Genomic DNA, 19,411 nt, shown 5'->3' on the forward strand with positions numbered 1-19,411 from the left:
AGCATCCTATCTCCTGTAGATTATTCAAAGAAACAAGTAAGCTTCTCATATTTTAGTTCTAAGATTAGTAGAATCTTGCTCCTACAATGACAGTAAAGTCAAAGCTTTGTTCTGTGTCTCAGTACTGAGGATAACATGAAACAACACACCAAGCTCCTTTAAAATAAGTTTTATTTTATCCATTAGAAATATTATCCCCAATAGGTCTACCTTTTCACAAAGGCTTAGGTTTTAAAGGAACAGAGTTCACATTTTTTTTTAAATTAATAAACAGCTAAATAATTAATTTCAGTATTAGATTCAAATTCTGGTCAACTGAGTAAGAAAGTGAGTCAATATCAGGTACTCAGGAAAGAATAAAAATTAATTGTATATTGTCAGTTAGTTTTTGGACCACTGATATGAGCATAGAACTGAACTTCAGAGTCAAAGTACATGGACGAAATATATAAAATCAGCATTACCTTCAACAGATCCACAGATTCCATCAGTATTTTAATGACTTTTGCACAGTATTCTAAGGTAAGTCAAGCCAACCACCATACAAAAGTAATAAAAGATTGTTTTCTTTAACTGGGTAAGAGTGTCCAGTTTCCTGATACACAGAATCATTCAGCATTGTGAACAAGCCTTTCAAAAAGCTTGTTAAATAACAAACAAACAACACTGTTTATTTTTATGGTTCACACTTTTGAATTCATGATTACTATATGGTTTTATTGTGTTCACCAGAAGCAGGCTTTACCTGGACAGCTTCGCTTAATGTTTTTGATTAGGATGCCATTTTACGAATCATGTAGTTCAGAATGCCGCCGTTGTGGAAGTAAGTGAGCTCCACATCAGTGTCAAACCTCATGATGGCATGAAAGGTTTTCCCAGTATCCAGCTGTTGGGGTCAAAGAGAGTCATTCAAGCAGCAGAACTTTCCACATGGACATGGTAGTAAAATAGAGGATATTATGACAGTTTTGCAATCATAAGAAAAAATTGTGATTAAAAAGCCAAAGTGAAGAAGGACTGGACATCAGATTTTTTTTTAGGACAAGGTGCCACACTATACCACAGCCAGATGCTTCAGAGGAAGTTTGTTTGAAACAAACCATAATAAGCAGACTCTGCATTGCATTTACTGACTCTCTCAGATTTATTGTTGATTTCAAGCCTAGGGGCATGAAAGCTAATCACCCTTTCTGTATGGTCATTTTCCTGGCTATGGTACAACAGCAATACTAATTTCTTTAGCTTCCTATGGAGCTTAGTATGGGAATAAGAAAAGCACAAAGATGAGTGCAGGAAGTGAATAAAACTATTTTAGTTTTAATGAAAACTCACTTAGTTTCTTCCAGATAAGCTGATGAATTCACTGGGATCAAGGCTTTTCCATTTCAGGACAGTTAATTAGATAATATATGTAAACAACTCTTGTAGACTACTCCAGACTACTTACTATGACTACTTTGTGCTGAATGAAAACAGTTTGTTCATACTGTTTTTAATTCCCATCATAACAAATCCCTCTTAGAATGACTGTTTTCATCCCCTCTGCCCTTGTCTTGATTTTTTTCCCTTACTAAAAAGAGAGAAGCTTACTGGAAAGCATGTTGTTTGAAGAGATAGTTACTCAGAGTGAAATCATAGTGCTGTAGAACACTCAGCCCTTAGGCATTTCATACCTTGATCTGGATGTTCATCTGTGGTTTTAGTTTTTCAGGAATGATAATTGTATAACGCTCCCTTCCAGTGAGTCCTAAAGTCGCCGCATCTTCTCCAGGTAAATACTGCAGAGGAATCACTCCCATCCCTACTAGGTTACTCCGATGAATTCTCTCATAGCTTTCAGCAAGCACAGCCTTGACACCCTGGGAAGTACATAACATATATACTTATCTACGTGGTTCAGGATAGTCTTTCTGTGCTCACAGGAAGGCAACTGGTATGTTTGAGGTCCTATCCTTTCATTTATCAGCTAGTGTTAGAGGCAGTATCCTGTCCAACAGCAGACTCTAGAATGACTTGATTATATGTCACTTTCCAAACATCTTTAAAAGAAAGATTGTGAAAAAATTACAGGCACTTTTTCTGGAATCCTGTGTACCTCTTTAACATGTTGTATGTAGTGCAGCTGTAGTGATTTCTCTAGCTCTTGTTAATTCAATGTTATCCTCTTACACTACATGTTCCAGGTTGCATTGTAATTGATTTCTACGTTTTTACATGTTAATACAGTTAAGACAAAAATTCACTACTACAGGAAGGTGAAAAACAAAAAATCAGACAAACGTAATCCTAAACACTAACTCTTCTACAGTCTTGTATAATAATATACATAACCATTGCATTCAAAAATTTCACATTGAGAAAACATCAGTCAGAGTTTGGAAAGGCTGCTGAATAGTGTAGGACAGGACAGAGAACAAAACAGATAATCTACTGTACCTGAATATTACGATACTATCACAATATTTAAGTATTCCTGCAACCTGCATGGTGAAGCAATGCTAAATTTCATATTCACTAATACTACTCTTCACTTATACTTTATATCTTCCCTGGTAAGCAAGCTGAAAAAAGCAGCTGGAAGCAGACCCAAGGCTTACTGGGTTGCATGATGCAACAGTAAAGAAAATGGGCTTTCTGGCTAGATGAAGATCAGTCAAGATTTCCTGCCTGAATGGGCTCTATGAATATTTAAATAGCTTTGTAACTCTACTGTGGCTCTTGGACACATACTGTATTTCAAAATAACTTTTACTATCAAGCTACTCAGGATACTGGTTATAAGCTACTCTTCATAAAGGATGAATTAACTTCTAACTATTGTCTTTCTTCTTGTCTACTGTAATTACTCACCAAGAGGAATGGTCCTTTGGCTGCCCAGTCTCTGGAACTTCCTGCACCATACTCCTTCCCAGCCAGCACAATCAGAGGATGGCCAGCCTGCTTGTATCTTTCTGCAGCATCAAACACGTCCAGCTGGAATGAAAATATCAAACACTTTATACACTTTTTCTGGGTAGAAATACAGTTCTGGGGAAGCAAGGAAAAAATCACATGAAGAGCTGAAGCCCACACTTTCTGCCAAGCTGTATGTTAAGGATGTTAGTTATACAGCACTTTGTGACTTCTGGCTTGAACTCATGCCCACCACAAACCTGCACCTTTCACTGTCACTTCTATCATGGTTATCCTCTCCACTGATAAGCCTGATAGCACCACATTACATAGGTATTTGTGTGACCTGCTGCCTTAAGTCAATAGATCTCCATTCCCCTCACTAGCTTTACTTAAAAGGCACTGAAGTAAATGACTTAAACTGTAAGGAGGAAAGCTAGTGTTAATCCAACCACCGGTGAGCTTTATTTTACAGCAACATGTATTACTTACAGTTTCCCCCGAAGGGAAATGGATAGTTTGAGGTCCCTGTTTATCAATAAATTTGTTCACCAGACGAATGTTTGCAAAGGTTCCTCTAGCCATGACAGCATCGTTCCCTCTGCGGGAGCCATAAGAATTGAACTCTCGAGGAGTCAAGCTATTAAGGGAAAAGAGAAAAATTAAAAAGTGTTAGTTTTAGACTGACGAACTCTATATTTTTAGATAAAATGAGGAACTGGTGTCTCTAAGGCAGGTATGAACACAGTTCCCATCATGGCAGTAATATCCAGCTATCTGATACTTCTACACTTCAGTTTCCTTGGAAGAAAAAGAGCAAAGAAAAAAAATAGAAAAAGAAAGAAAGAAAGAAAGAGAGAGAAAGAGAGCGTGCACACGAGAGAGAGGGAGAGAGAGAGAAGTTTGCCTGCTTAGCTTGGGCACAGAAAGCAGCTTCAATGGCATTCTCACCCTTTGCCCTACAAAATAGTATCTGATACTGACGCACAGATATAGCTGTGTTGGTCAGAAGAAGCAATATAAGCTTTTCTTAATATCTGGCTTCTGTAAATCATAATGGTTATTTATATTACCATAGCATCTAGAACAAAGATACACCACTGTGCTAAACGTCTAAAAGGAAAAGTGAGATTCCTGCTGGAAGTTTGAATTAAGGAAGAAAAAATTCATTTGGAAATAGGAATATGGGAATGAGGGGAGACTCCACCCTAACCAGTAAAAAACAAAATTGCTGGAATGTGACATAAAATTGGACTGTTTGTATTGGGCTATATCCATAAGGCAGCTATGAAATACAACATCTGTTTTGTAATGTGGGGGGGACTTACTTAGATTCCAAAGTGACTGATAGTAGTGGGCCAAAGAGGCCAAAACAGTTACTTGTCAGTATACCACACAGTTTTAACCAATTTCCTCTCCAGATTTACTGCAATGAAAATATTTTATTTCTAAAATGTCAGTGCTGTTCCTCAAAATACCACTGAAGGTATAAGAAGTACTAAACCAGAGAATAAACCTAACATATTACATGTGAAGACTAAATAGGTAGACTCAGGAAGCCCAGGGTCTTGCCTTATGTTGAACCCACGGTACTAAACTGACAGGCTGGCCATAGAAAAAGACTAACAGTTTACAAGTTTGGAGTCTGAATGCAACAGCTTTGCCAGTCATGGCAGCTGCACCAAAACCTAAACTTCCTGATGTTCTGTAGCTCATGATATCCCACATACAATGTATCACTGCATTTGCTAAGGGAATTGAGTATAGAATTAGTTGTTGGCCCCAAGGACTGTGACCACAGGGAGAAAAATACCTATTACCAGATTTTTGAATTGACTTTCTACAAAAACTACCCTGAAAGTCATCATCTTCCCCTCTCCATACATAGGCCTTCAGCTTTCCAGTATAATAGATTCTGCACACCCTACACAAGCTCTTAAAATCAGTGGCTGCTACTGAAACAGCACAGATAGGAATGCTTTTCTTTCTTTTATATATTTTCCAGGCATCATCCAAGGTACACAAGTGTACAGCAGATACATGTGCCTGTAACATGGTGTAGTAATTGTGGCTTGTTTCCTCTTCTCAATTTGTGAAAAATACAAAAATTACTGCTTACCCTCTGCTGGTCAAATAACGTGCTGCAGGACTATTCCTTGCTATATTCCCAGCTGGAGATATGTGGTCAGTTGTCACAGAATCTCCAAAACTCAGCAGGACATAAGCACCTTCTATAGTTTTGGGGGTCTGAAGAGCCAAAGTCTAAGCCACAACATATACAAAGAGAATCATTAAAACGTGACATATAATTCCATCATCTTTCTCAAAAGGGCAAGATATGTATAAGAAATTTGCAAAATAGAGCTTCTCTTTTCATACGATTTAGAAGACGCTAAAAAAAACAACCCTATTAAAATTGTAGATGCTCTTGAACCAAACCTGATACCATGGGTGCTTGTCAGCAAGTTTATGCATGTATAAAATAGATGAGGCAAAAAAGTTAGATGGGGGCTTCAACAGCACATGCATGAACATAGAAGTAAATCCAGAATTCCAGGACATCTGCATGCATTGAAATTTGAATTTTCTTTTAAACAGTGCTGAAACTGCAATCTGAGCACTGAACTATTTAGTGCAAAACACAGACAGAAAGATCTTTGGGTTCTTTTCTTTTTCTTTCACTTGCTTTGTTACTACTTAATACTATTCCAGCCTAAAAAGAAAGGAGAATTTTCAGAAGTCTTGAAACAACAGAATCTTTGCACTTTTCAGTGCAATTTTCAGTTGTGCCTTTGTATTCAAAAGAACACAATGGGTGTCATGCTAACATTTGAGAAACAAGGTCTCAGTAGGCTATGATGGATGTTCCCAGGCCCCTTAAAGTGCCTCTGCTTCATCTTTAGCACTCGTCAAGTTTGCCTTGATTCAAAGGGAGAGTGTGCACGTACCAGACCATCAAAGAAAGGTGGAGACTTGATGTACGTTGACTTGGGATTCCAAGTGTACAGCTTGTCTGAGGGAGCTTCTAAGGCATTCCAAGCTTCATTTACTGTCTGGAAAAAACATACAATAAAATAATCCCATTATAAGTTTTCAGAAGTAATGGAATCATTTCAGATTCCAGGTAAAACCACAAATTTGACTTCAGCATAAGTCTTGGACTTGCACTTTGTGAAATTCTTACGACACTTTAATTATTTTTTTTCAAATGATTCTACCTATTAAAAGCAAGTACCCTCCCTAAGTTACAGAAGAGTTGCTTATCCAGTTTTCTGACATTTGCCTGTTATGTATACAGATAACACTTCATAACTCTCAAGTGTATTTATCATTAATCTTAAGTTTTCCTAACACGTAGACCTAAAGAACATTTTGTTTCAGCACCTGAGGAAGACCTGCAGAAAGACATTGCCAAGTACATGTTTTCCTCTGGCATGAATGATATTAGGTAATGCAGATGAATTTTATGTCAGCTCAGGAGAAAGAATCTGTGAGGCTGGAATATCTCACTTTCTAGTATCAGCCTGCAATAACTGTTTAGAGCCCATCATCTGTAACTTACATTAGAAAATCATTAAGGAGCACTTTACAGGACATGACTGGCCGTAAGAACCAATTAACTAGCCAGAAGTAATTAGAAATAAAAAATAAAATCTCATTTCAACACTTATCATAAAAGGAGTAACAGGAACAGAAGGAAAATGTTCGTTTCATTGCCAAGACCACCTTATCTAACATCTTCAGAATAGCACAGCACATCAACCAAACCACTTCCCTGAGGATTAATTCACCTCTATTTTTTGGTAGACCTCCTTGAACATCCCAGGAATAACAAACTGACGCTCAACAGCCTGAATCTCATCTCGTGTTGGCCAGATGTCTTTTAGGAAAATCTTCTTCCCCGAAGCATTTATTCCTGTAGAAATTTGTATTGTTATATCTGTTCTATAAATGATCCATTAAAATAAATAAAAAAAAAGAATAAAGAAAAGTGTATCTTGTCATGTCTTTCAGTTACGTGGTCATGCTAGCCTAACCAGAACTCATGAGAAGCACTCTTTCATCTACAAGGCTCTGACAGAGGAGGGCCTTAATGATGCCTTTTTTTGTGATTTCCACCAGTCTGCCAGAATGATTTGAAGAAAAATTTAGGTTAGAAAGGATCTTGAGTTGAACTATCTACTCAGAGAAAGTCTGCTAGGTTAGGCTGTGCATGAAAGGCCACCGCATTTATTGGGATATAACCAAAATATCCCCCATGGAATCTGAATATTGGTCAGACCTATTTTCTTCCAACATCCAGACTCCATTATTACTCTGTTGTTTAACACTTGGTATGCTTTGAATCCCAGAGGCACTCAGGCATTTGAAGCATCTCCACAGGACAAGCATTTTTGAAGGCTCGATTCCAATGAGTTCCATTTATAAGCATCCCAGCAGTGTCTTACCCAAAGGCTCTTTCTCGAAGTCGATCCGGATGGTCCCTGCAATTGCGTAGGCAATCACTAGTGGTGGGGAGGCCAGGTAGTTAGCACGGGTGTTGGGATGGACACGCCCTTCAAAATTCCTATTGCCAGACAGTACACCCACTGCTACGAGGTCTCCCTGCAAGAATTTGAGATAAAGGAAGCTGCAGAGCTTGCAGACTCCACATGCACAACAGGTCTGCAGAGTTGTCCTGTGCTGCAACATCAACAACTGGACAGTCACACAACTCTCTCCTCCCACAAGATCCCAAAGCACCTCCCATAGAATATGGAATATAAACTGAATTTACTTTGTATGCAGGTGAGAAGGTTATGCTCAAGTACAGCACACAACAGAGAACAGCTTATCTAAATAAACTGCACAGAAAAATCTGACTGATGCATACCTGTGTAATGGCCTCAACAACAGAGTCTGGCAGGGGTCCACTGTTGCCAATACATGTCATACAGCCATAACCCACCACATCAAACCTAGACAGAGTACAAAAACCATCAGCAAACAAAAAGATATTTTGAAGCAAGGTGTTTAACTAAGCAGTTGGGTAGGGTTACTTTCAGAAGATGTACAGTTTTAACAAATGAATTGCTACTGAAAACAGAATTTTTAAGAATGCTCCATTTTTATCATTGCAATGATTCTCCAGGTACACAGAGTGAAGAGCAGGAAAATATTTTATCTAGCAAGATAGACTACAATATTTTGCCATTTGTGCTATTTCAAAATCATTATTCTGGGGAAAAAAAAAAAAAAAAAAAAAAAAAACTTTTTCCTGCGTAAGAACATGAGTATTCAAGAAGCTACAGAATGCACCAATCACTCTTCCAAGTTAACACAAAGTCAGCCAGCACAACAGCAATGCATTAACTTATGCGGAATCATGCAGTAGGGCATCTTTTAAGCTGTGCAGAGAAATAGTTGTTCTATTGCAGCACTTGTCAGTGCAGTGAAGCAGCCATTGGACAACAGAAGCAGCCATTGGACAACAGAAAGAGAAGTGTTCTTACCCCAGTTGAGAAAGGTAACTCATAACTCCACTCTCCCTCAGATAGTAAGTAACAACCCCACTTCCTGGGGACAGGCTGGTTTTAATGTATGGCTTCACTGTCAAACCAGCTTCAACAGCTTTCTTAGCAAGCAATCCTGAAAAATGCAAATGATAGTTGCAGTTTTTCCTGGAAGTAGTATAGTTTGCTGGATCAACACGTTAATAGCAGTGCCATTAAATAACTGGAAAACAGAAAGGATTCAATTTCCAGCAATGAAATGTTACGGCTAACTACAGCACTAATCCCTGAGTAACCAGATAGAGCTCAAGTGTTGTGCTGCACTGTAAATCCAGCCTGCAATTTCTGCTCCACTAGAAAGTCCCATGAAGTCACATTCAACAATGTGCACTCACACTGGGGCAGAATGTAGACATCCAGATCTCAAATGGTTAAGCGAACATTAGCCATCAGAGAAACATCTCACAAAAAGTGCAACGAAGGATTGTTACCTTCCCACTTATGGCCGTCTACTGACCCAGAGCTGAAATAACTACCAATATATGACTTGGTGCACTCATTACTATCTGCATCTGAGGGCAGAAACTCTGGCCCTTGTCATAAACAAGCTATCTCACAATCTGCAGCTTGTTACAGAAGAGCTGTTTTACTACTCCTGATTTGTAATGAGCATAGAGGTGATTAAGAAGCTGACCTTCTTCTTTTTAAATGAATAGTCCATATGCAGAGGAATGTTCAGAAAAAAAAAACATCTCCAGCTCTTTCCCAGGATGGACATAAAACGAGCAGCAACTATGCAAACTATGCAAAACTTCGTATTCCCATGCCTCATTTTCTCTATCTCACACCCACTTAGATAAGAAAATAGACGTCATCTCTGCTTTGATCCAACATGATCTCCAGCAGAAAGATATTATCAAACTGGTTTGTTTCTGTCAGCTGTTTGGCTGCTGCATTAGACATGACCTGGAGACTTCCACTTTCAGTGCTGTGAGAAGGCCTAGACTATTAGATTTGGAGGCATAAAGGTAGATATTAAAAAAAAAAAGAAAAAAAAAAAAAAAAAACACTTTATATTCCTGAAATTGCTGATGCTTCTTAGCTGTCAGAGAAAAGCTGTGGGAACTGGAGCTTTCCAGTTCTCTTGGGTACTTTTCAAAAGGTGACCATGATCAAGATAATCATTCTTGAACCTGAGAGCCTGTCTGAAAGTACTGACTTCCGTTTTCCTGCAAATACCACCTCTGAAAAGAAGGCAAAGTCAAACACTAAAAGGCAAGAAAATGATAGAACTTAAGTTACTTTGAGTAACCTTAGTCCAAAACCTTTTTAAAGTCAGATTAGGCTGACAAAGCTTCTATAACATACACTCATTGTCCCTACAGGCACACAACCCTCAAATACCATTTAGTGCACAGGATACACTGTTGTTGTTTGAAACAGCTATTCATATTCAGGATTTCTCTTAGCTTGGTTAGTAAGTGCTGGTGCACTGAATGTTTTATTCAATTTAATTTCAAATCCCACTTTGAAAGTGAAATGTTCATCTTTTCTGTATCTCTGAGGGTTCTAAACATCACAGTGCACAGTCACCAGAGACTGAGAGAATTTATTCTTCTCCTTCTTTACAAGGTCAAAGCTTAAGTGCTGCTTGCTGTATGGAAAGGCAGCAGAACAGGTTGCTGTGCATTATGTCGCAGTGAATGTGTTCAAAGTACCAACATTTGTAGCTGCAGAGCTTTCTGCATGTTAAACCCTTAGAGCTATTAAGCTGAGCAAGCTGAAAGATCAGCATCCCCACTGCCACAGAGGAGAGGGTTAAAAATGCACACCATTAGCCTGGGAGCCAAATGCCTAAGGAAATTGTGCTCTAAGCTGGTGGAACAGCTGAGGGATACACCCACCTGGAACTAAAGGAACAAGACGGAGTAAGGAGAGTCTGCCTGGAGGAAACCTACTTGTTGATCCTCAGAAGAAATAAACACAGCTCAACTGATCATGATGAGGATGGACCTGAGAAAAAGAGTGCTGATTTGGTTGTCCTGTCATGGGGAAGTGAATTGGGAGACTTTAATTTTGTTCCTCTCAAAGGAACAAGAAAGAGACTTCTTTTCCCTTCCCCTCCCCCAGGCTCCTAGGTGGTGATCATCCCATTCCCTGCTCTTGGGAATCAAAAGACAGATCATGGCTGTGAACGAGGTGAGCTACTGATACTGCAAAATTCCCAAAGAAAGATGCTAGCCCAAGAACAGGTCACATCACATAGACAAACTAGACACAATGGAACTTGAGAGAACTAAAAGAATTTCAGCTATCCTCTCTTGCACATTCATTCAGACCTTTGAAAAGCATAAGCTTGCACCCTACAAACAGTCTTACAAACTAGGAAGCCCTAATGTAGTGATGATCTTAACAATGGCAGGTAACTTCTGTGCATATATTTGCAAAGGAGAGAAAGAACTACATGTTGGGATATTTTGAAGAAAGGGAGAGAACTGAGAAAGGGAGCTGAACTGGGCTAAAACAGTCCAAGCCCTTTGGGCTGACTCCATTCATACTTTCTTGCCAGAAGCACACATCAGCAATGACAAGTTTTCAGCTTACACTGTACAGGTTAGAAATGAACCATGTTCTGCCACCAAAGTGTAACTGCTTTTTATGACTTGAAATTTAATGCAACAAATTCATACTAATTGTATTATAGTATTTGATCAGTGAGAAGCAAGAGTCGGGGACAAAGTCCACCTCTGACCATTTCTTGGATACAGTTAACATGAAAATGACAAGGCTATGAAAGACAGAAATCCGAGAGAACACAATTTTCCTCCTTTACTTGTCCCCACATGCCCTCAGACTCCTGCTCTGACAGCTCAGTAAACCTCTAGCTAAGAGTATGTTCTGTAATCTGCTGATAGATAAGAGCATCTCCAGTCTTGAACACACAGACCCTTTTTTACTGTCCCTTTTCTCATGGCTCTTTGACTTTCAATAGCCTCTCCTCAGCTCCAGTCACAGAAGAGCTTTATAATGGTTTCTGTGCATCTGAACATGCATTAGAGGTTCTGGTTAATTCAGTTCCAGCTTGTCCTGGAGAGAAGACAGTGCAGGACAAGTACACATTTCTTCAACTCACATTTCCAGCTACTATTTCCAGAATTTCTTCTGCCACCCCTTAGAGACTACTCTCTGTCCTAGCATACCAAATGATGAAAACAGCAGTGTTGTATTAGAATCTTCCCAACACACAGCCAGAGCCACAGAGAAACTACTCTACATAAAACTGAGCAAAGGTACTTACCTGCTCCCAACATAACTGAGGGGTTACTGGTGTTAGTACAGCTCGTAATGGCAGCAATCACTACCGAACCATGAGTGAGCTCAAAGTCAGAGCCTTCAAAATTAAATTTCATTACACTGTTGTGTCGATCTGGGGCAATCTGGAATCCCTTAAATCCTTGCTGTAAGAGGAGAAAGAAAGAATCCAAAGGATGTCGTTAATATTTTGACTGGAAATTAGCAACAAGATAGAGACTTCATCAATGAGAAGTATGTGTTAGTCACAACAAGTGCCTGCACTGGCGGTGAAAGTTGCATCTCTGGTCAAAGTAGTGGACAAACATAATTTCCATGGGATCTACATTTCATTCTCTGTTTACTGGTGCTCAGATGCTTCTAGCTCCACTTGCAATGGATTCCTGACCACATGTCGGAAAGCAAAGACTCATCAGGCTAGCGTTGTTACAAAATCTAGTCCTGAGATTTCAGCTGTAAAACACCAGATTTTTAAACTGTGTCTATCAAACAGTGCAAACCTATGCTGCAAGCTGACTTGGAAGGCAAATATAAAGAACGAGAAGCCACTGTTTGCAGCGTGAAACTTTATGCTTAGATATTGGGAAGGGTAAGACCATTTAATGAAGTTCGGAACATACAACAAATCAAAAATTATTGAGAATCACTGCAGTTTTAAGTTTCTTCATTTACATCACTAGAGTTCTGTACTGCCATCTAACAGGTAGGGTTACTGTATAAGGTTACCAGAGAGGATTACAGTATCTGGGAAGGATTCAAACTGATTTTGGAAACTTACATGTCTGGGCATATTGATTCAAACTAAAATTTTGCTCTTCTTCAACACCTATTTTTGACTGAATGAGGTAGAAATTTTGAGGTATTTCTCAAAATGTCTTTTTTTTTCTGTCTTTATCACCAACATGGAAGAGACATGGAGACAGAAGCAGTATTGAACTGCTGAATCTAGTATGAATACTGAAAGCAAAACTACCTTGTGGAGCTCAGAGCATAACCCACTTGGAAAGCTGGATGTAGAGCTGGGCAGTTAGCACACAGGTCAGTGCATTATCTACTTCACCCCTCTACTACTAATATCCAAGGTAGTTATTTCAGAAATTCCTACTGCACATTGAACACACATTGGGCCTAAGAGCAGTCTAAAACCAGAAGGAAATAGTAGCTTAGTAGAAAAGGAACACCTTCACGTGAGAGGAATATACAAAATGAACATTGATGCCATTTCCTGAACTGCATTCAAACACCAAATGACCTCATTCACTTTTTAATAGGCAAGCAAAGAGCTCAATAGTTAACCACAAAATGTAATTCTTCAAAATGTATTTTTAGAAGCACATATTACTTTGTAGATCCAAATGTTCCCAGTCCCTACCTTCGCTCCTAGGCAAGTCTCAAAGTCCTTCTTCATATCTGACACAGCAACTTTGTCCTGGGGTCTTTTTGGTCCACTGCAGCAAGGCACAACAGTATGAAGATCCAACTCTACAACCTATTCAGCAAGAGAAACAGAGGGGGACTCAGTACTGCATGACAAGTTGAAGCCAGTTAAGCTAAATGTGTACTTGACTATGCTGTAGAATCAAGGCTAAATCTGAAAATTTTATATTCTTTTTTTCGTAGAAATTGTGAGAGACATATTAGAAGGGAAAGATCAACAGCAAAGGAAAAGTTCTACTTTTAGACCATGCTTTCTCCCAGGTATGGCTTTCAAAAGTAGCCTAGTTGTTGAAAAGTGGATGTGTGACTGAAGCATCTGAACAATGTACATCGTTCTGAGAACTAAGTCCTTTCACATGCTAGCAGCAGGGTCCTTTTCATAAAACAATGATGTGGAGAAATCCTGGTACTGGCATAAACCAGAGCAGACTATTTGTCTTGGCCCTAGGGAAAATGTTCAGAGTCTTATTGTGAAACATTAGAGATTATCCTATTTTCTTATTCCTCACCCATGTTTCATCTTTGTTTTTGTACTTTAGTTCCATATTTACTGAAGTTTTTCAATAACCATCCAAACCTGAACATAAGTTACAAGAAGAATTCTTATGGTAGAGAAAACCAGGACTATTCTTGAGTTGCCTAGACATAAACTTAGATCTTGATTTTCTTTCATAGAATACGACTTGTGTGGTCTGCAGTTATCAAAGAGAGCTTCCAAGTGTCCTGATTCACACAGTAAAATATGTTGCTGAATGTAAGAACAGTAAACCTGGGACAAGGTCTACAGAGACCACATCCACACCATCTTCAAGAGCTCTGTTCAAGTCTGGACTGGGATTCTTATAACAACATGGAACCAGTCACGGTATCTGCACCAGCTACAGCTCAACAGATAGCCAGTCTGTCCTGATGCCTGCATTTTCACACTTGGAGACCAGCTGATTCAACTCAGAGCCCCGTGCAGTAAGACTGCTGCGCGGATCAAGCCAAAGGGATAGAAGGATAAAAAGTCCCTTGATTATTTTTAGTTTCTGTGAAAAACAGACAATAGTCATATTAAAATATGGCAAGATATAAAGCAAGGAGCCAAACGGCAATACTTTCTAACCTGTGTGAAGTCTGGATCCTGAGAGGAGTTTTTGTAGTCTCTTAGCATTCCCACAGCCTCAAGATACTTTTTTGTGCACATAACTCTCTCTTTATCACGGCCTAAAGTAGAAGCCAAATACAGAAAAAAAAAAAAAAAAAAAAGCAAACAAAACAAATGAAACAGGTATTCGTATATAACAGAAAGTAAAAATGCATGACTAAGGGCCTTTCACACTGACCACACTATACATTGCACAAAAAGACTCTTTTGGTGCAAATGTTAGGGACTCACTAGGAACAAAGCAACTGAGCAGACTTAGTGGCTTTTGCGGACCAAAAGCTTAGGTTATTGCTTCTGTAAAACAAAAGCTTAGGTTATTGCTTCCGTAATCTCAACAATCTAGGTTCAAGCAGCGTTAAGCAGATAGGTGGAAAACAATCTAAAATATGGCTCTTCAGAAACATGTACACTAAGCAAGAAACAGCTTGAAAAAGCAAATATGGATTCAAAAGCACTCAAGTTTATAAGGCTCCAACTGATTCAACCATGTTGTTGACTGCACCATACAGACTTGGGATCCCTGCTTTCAATTCCATCTTTAATTTCTCTTACAACTCACCAGTTTGCACCAGGTACCCAATGCTAATATCATCCACTGGGAAAAAGGCAGCTGTTGCTCCGTACTCTGGACACATGTTGGCAATGGTGGCTCGGTCAGCAATTGACAGCTGGGCTACACCAGGACCGAAAAACTCCACGAATTTACCCACAACTCCAACTTGGCGAAGGTGCTGTTATAAAAATACAGTGACTATGTCATTGCTAGGTACCAAATGACCCCTGTATGTAAGGTATGAAATCCTCCTTTTGACTTGTTTGCCAAAGTCTCCTGGTTTCAAATAGCTACAGAACCCTTAGAAAAGATGAGGACTGAGGGAGGTAAAGTTTCAATAATGATACAACACTGGGATGTATTCCTTTTGAACTTGCTCTTCTTCTCAATTAAACTAGAGTCCATCTTTGAACAACTGTGTTTATCTTAACGTGACTTTCCAAGGAATGAAAAGTGTGGGCTCCTTTTCCAGTAAACCCTGAAATATGGGGAAACAGGAGGAACCAGCTGTACAAGTTCACGAACCAAACTGTAAATGTTTGAAAACATACAACATCTGGATGAATTCAGAAACTCAACTTTCCTGAGCTGGAGCTTCTTTCTAGAGCCAGCGTTCCAGGATGAATATATAAGTACTAGATATCTGAGCTCCCACTCAACAGTACTGCTGACCCTGTAATATACTTAATTCAGTCTCAAGTCACAGAGTGAATAAAAAATAGTATGAGCATGTGAGCCAAACACCTGTATATCAAAGAACTCAGGCTGCAGCACTTTCTGTTTTCAAGTTTTACATTATGTTATTCTACGCAAGGCATTCAAATAAAGAGTCAACATGTTTATTTTGAGGTGATAGAGAATTAAGAACCTTTTACAAGCTTTGCTGTTCCTAAATAGGTCTGCACATGAGGAATTGACCATGAGGTATCAGCTCTCTGTTCCATTTTATCTGGCTTTTGGGAAACAGATTTGCATAGCAAATTCACAGTTCTCTTTGGGCAGTTGGTTCCAACCCACAGAGCAACAAAGCTTAAAAAGCAAAGAAACAAAAAAGACCAAAATGACTACATGGACGTACACAGAGGGCTCCTAAGTATGCAGCAGTGTCTCTGTCTTTGAGTACATGCACATCCTTCCAGCAAAAATGATAAAACAGCAGACATGTTCATTACCTTGGTAATGGTGAGCACTATGTCAGTGGATGTTACCAGTGGCTGAGGGTTTCCTAACAGCTTATAGCCAACCACCTCGGGAAGCACCATGCTAATTGGCTGGCCCAACATCACTGCTTCTGCTTCAATGCCACCAACACCTGGATGCAACAAAATTACACAGTCAGACCATCCAAAAGATAGAGAAGTGTCAAATATACTCATGAGATATGTTTGATTACTTGTTTTGAAGTGTGAAAGAGAAGAAGGCACGCAGTAAGATATATTGAGCCCTCTGTGAACAGATATTCATCATCCCATTTCAGTTTTTGCAAGGTTGGGCCTTTTTTATTTCCTTTGGCTTCATATTTTCAATCTTGTTCCTCAGCTAATAGATGGAATTTCAGATAAATCTAAGTAACTCACTCTGAGGAGACTTGGCTTTTACAATGAGAGATGTACAAGTTTTATTTAATGACTTAACCATGCAATGAATAAACATATAACAAAAAACCCTGATATGGCATGAAACATGGTGCACTGTTTGTGAAATATATGATAACCAATAGTTGTGGTCTATAAAACAAAACCTGAAACCTTATTTTAAAGGAAGGAAAGAGTACTAGAGTCAAGGGTATAGACAATCTGCCCATGGCAGATTGTTTGGAACTAGTTGATCTTTAAGGTTCCTTCCAATTCAAACTATTCTATGATTCTAAAGGATATAGATAGTTGTAAAGAATACTAACAGAAATAACTACTTGTTAAGACAATCTTCTTTAAATCCATTAAGTTTCAACAGGGCTTTGGCATGTGCTGGTGGGACCTCTACACCTTCAGTATTAGAAGAATGCTGTTCAGGTGACTACCTCATCTTACTCAAGTAAGAAGATGTCATAGACATATGCAGTCTTAAAAGCACGATGCTTCTTATTCACATGATTTTAATTGGGCATTAAGTTTTATGACTCTGCCTGTAGAAAGTCCCTTGAATGTTCATCTTGCACTTTCAAACCTCCTTCTACGTTTTGTTTAGTTTACTAAATACTGAGCTACAAAAACTACCTGTAATACTTCCTTATGCATGCCAAACTGCTACTCCTATCATTATTCCCACTTAATGGTTCTAAAAAAATAATTTCCATTTTATGCAAAATGATACACCTACATCAATTAAAGAGAGAAATCTGTGAAAGATCTAGTCACATGACTCCTTTCACTAGGTGGGAAACCAGCTGTCAACACAGTCAAGCTGGTGGGCAAACCTGTCTGGCTACCACAGACTGTCATGAAGTAAGTTCAGCACTGCCAGCCATCAGCAAGAAATGCTGGATTCAAGACCGCATACTTTGAGTATGTATGTTATAGACTATGCCCAGCCATACTTTCCAAATTCTGGAGCACCACAGGGCTAAGTTTACAGGCTTACTCTTCCAAGCAGCTACTGGTATATTGCAACATCATCTGAGCATGACGGTCCCATGTGCAAGCTGCATCCAAAGCCTATAAGAGCCTTTTCAGTACTTTTTGATATGATAACACTTTGGAAGTAGGTAAATGATTAAGGAACAAACGGACATCCAGTAATACTTCCCTTCTAGTTTTCTAAAGAAGATGTTGCTTGGGAACTGGCTGGGCTTCAGTATGCTAATGGTATGTGAAAAGTGATAATCTTTTGCATGCCTTGTTTTTGCTGGTTTTTTTTTTTTCCTTTCACTTATTGAACTGCCTTTATCTTCACATATGATTTTGTTTCTCAGTTTTCCCTTCTGATTCTCTCCCACATCCTGCTGAGGGGGAAGCAAGTGAGCAACTGAGGGTGGAGTTTACCTACCAGCTGAGGTCAAACCACAACAGCCTGAAAAACAGCTTAATCACCCAATGGACTATTCATGATGAGCTACTGCACATACCCCAGCCAAGCACTCCCAAGCCATCTATCATGGTAGTGTGCGAGTCTGTGCCCACCACACTGTCTGGATAGTAGTAGCCGTCCTGATCCATCACCACTCTTGCTAAGTACTCCAAGTTCACTTGGTGGATGATCCCTGAGCCTGGTGGAACAATCCTCATGTTTTTAAAAGCCTGAGAGCCCCACTGAAACAGAAAAAAGTGATTTCAAAAGTTTTCAACATACATGAGCACTGGAAGAATTTTTGTTCATTTTTGGATGTGCAAATAAGATCAACTCTTTCTGTACCTTTAAGAACTCAAACCTTTCTTTGTTCCTTTCAAATTCCAGGTCCTGATTCTTTTGCAAGCTGTCTGATCTGGAAGTAAAAATAATCAGCTGTCAGAAAAGAAACAAAAAGCGTCCACCTGATATTTATGCATGGTCAGATATACCCAAAAGGTGAAAGAAGAGTTATTAGCTAATTTAAACATTGATCAATCTCATCTTTTAATCTTACCTCAGCTGTAAACTACAGGCAATTATAGTGTGGGTTCCCTATAGCGTTTAAGAAGTCTTAGAGGTAAAACATGAAGTTTGGTAACAATGCAAACACTAATCTGCATATTATATAGGTGGTAGGCCTTAAACTTGTAACTTGGGAAGACCTAGACTACGCATTACACCATTGTGAAGTTTTCAACACGTAAATCTAGAGAAATCAGCAAAGTAGTAAAGGGAGATGGAACACAACTGCCATGCAACTTTGGTTAAATAGAGGCTATCACTGGTAAGTGATTGTACGGTTCTTCCTGAAGTTCCCATGTTTCTATACAGACAGGGCTAACAAACTTTCCACTTGTAGCAGCTCTCTAACTTAGGGCTGAGGTGTTAGACAGAACTGAAGCATGGGGCTGGCCAATGTTGTCTACATATATACATGGCCCAGGTAGAATCAAAATAAGGCTAAAACAGTAAGTAATTATTTGCAAAAAACTATCTAAATAGTCCCAGATAGTAATGATAACATAAAATGAATGTTATTATAATACATAGAACATTATTATAATACATAGAAAAAGGATTAAAATAATTGATTTCATCCTGTGGTAGAGATGAAATCATACCATGTTCAGAAAGAAATACACAGTTTCCCATCTTAAAAATGATGCATATGCCAATTACAAACCAAAAAGGTTAGGCTTCCAGTTTATTAGATTGATGCCCATTACCCCAGACATCAGTCTGGAAATTATTTTTAATTTTGTGTCTATGTCTAAAATCCTTAGTGCTATGTTAAGATTTAGATACAACACTTTAAAAAAAAAAAACTAAAAGGAGTTGATTTTTGACAGCAATGTATATCAAAATTTTTTGGCCTTTTTTCTCTCATCAGCTATGAAAGGGCACCCATGAATTTGTATCCTTATGAGTCTACAGTAAAAAAAAAAAAAAAAAAAAAAAAGGATAAAAAAATGATAATTAAAAAAATTTTGGCGACTTTTTTGTACGATTAAGTAGATTTTATTATAA

At 38.8% G+C, this 19,411-nt stretch overlaps 1 protein-coding gene across 2 annotated transcripts in view; it reads right to left on the reverse strand.

The window, feature by feature from the left end:
• Positions 1-154: 154 nt before the first annotated feature.
• Positions 155-19,411, reverse strand: part of ACO1 (aconitase 1) — a 36,286-nt gene continuing 17,029 nt past the window's right edge. For both annotated transcript variants that reach the window (XM_035309513.1, XM_035309514.1), the window contains exons 5-21: positions 18,188-18,257; positions 17,901-18,084; positions 16,009-16,148; positions 14,843-15,014; positions 14,242-14,342; positions 13,069-13,185; positions 11,683-11,842; positions 8,385-8,520; positions 7,766-7,850; positions 7,341-7,497; positions 6,684-6,808; positions 5,841-5,945; positions 5,012-5,154; positions 3,385-3,532; positions 2,851-2,973; positions 1,674-1,859; positions 155-886 (exon numbers count right to left, since the gene is read on the reverse strand). In XM_035309513.1, the coding sequence (XP_035165404.1) occupies positions 773-886; positions 1,674-1,859; positions 2,851-2,973; positions 3,385-3,532; positions 5,012-5,154; positions 5,841-5,945; positions 6,684-6,808; positions 7,341-7,497; positions 7,766-7,850; positions 8,385-8,520; positions 11,683-11,842; positions 13,069-13,185; positions 14,242-14,342; positions 14,843-15,014; positions 16,009-16,148; positions 17,901-18,084; positions 18,188-18,257 (2,266 nt within the window). In that variant the 3' untranslated portion in view covers positions 155-772. The remainder of the gene's footprint in view (positions 887-1,673; positions 1,860-2,850; positions 2,974-3,384; positions 3,533-5,011; positions 5,155-5,840; positions 5,946-6,683; positions 6,809-7,340; positions 7,498-7,765; positions 7,851-8,384; positions 8,521-11,682; positions 11,843-13,068; positions 13,186-14,241; positions 14,343-14,842; positions 15,015-16,008; positions 16,149-17,900; positions 18,085-18,187; positions 18,258-19,411) is intronic.

Source organism: Oxyura jamaicensis, chromosome Z (assembly GCF_011077185.1).
Source record: "Oxyura jamaicensis isolate SHBP4307 breed ruddy duck chromosome Z, BPBGC_Ojam_1.0, whole genome shotgun sequence".
Classification (NCBI taxonomy): Eukaryota; Metazoa; Chordata; class Aves; order Anseriformes; family Anatidae; genus Oxyura; species Oxyura jamaicensis.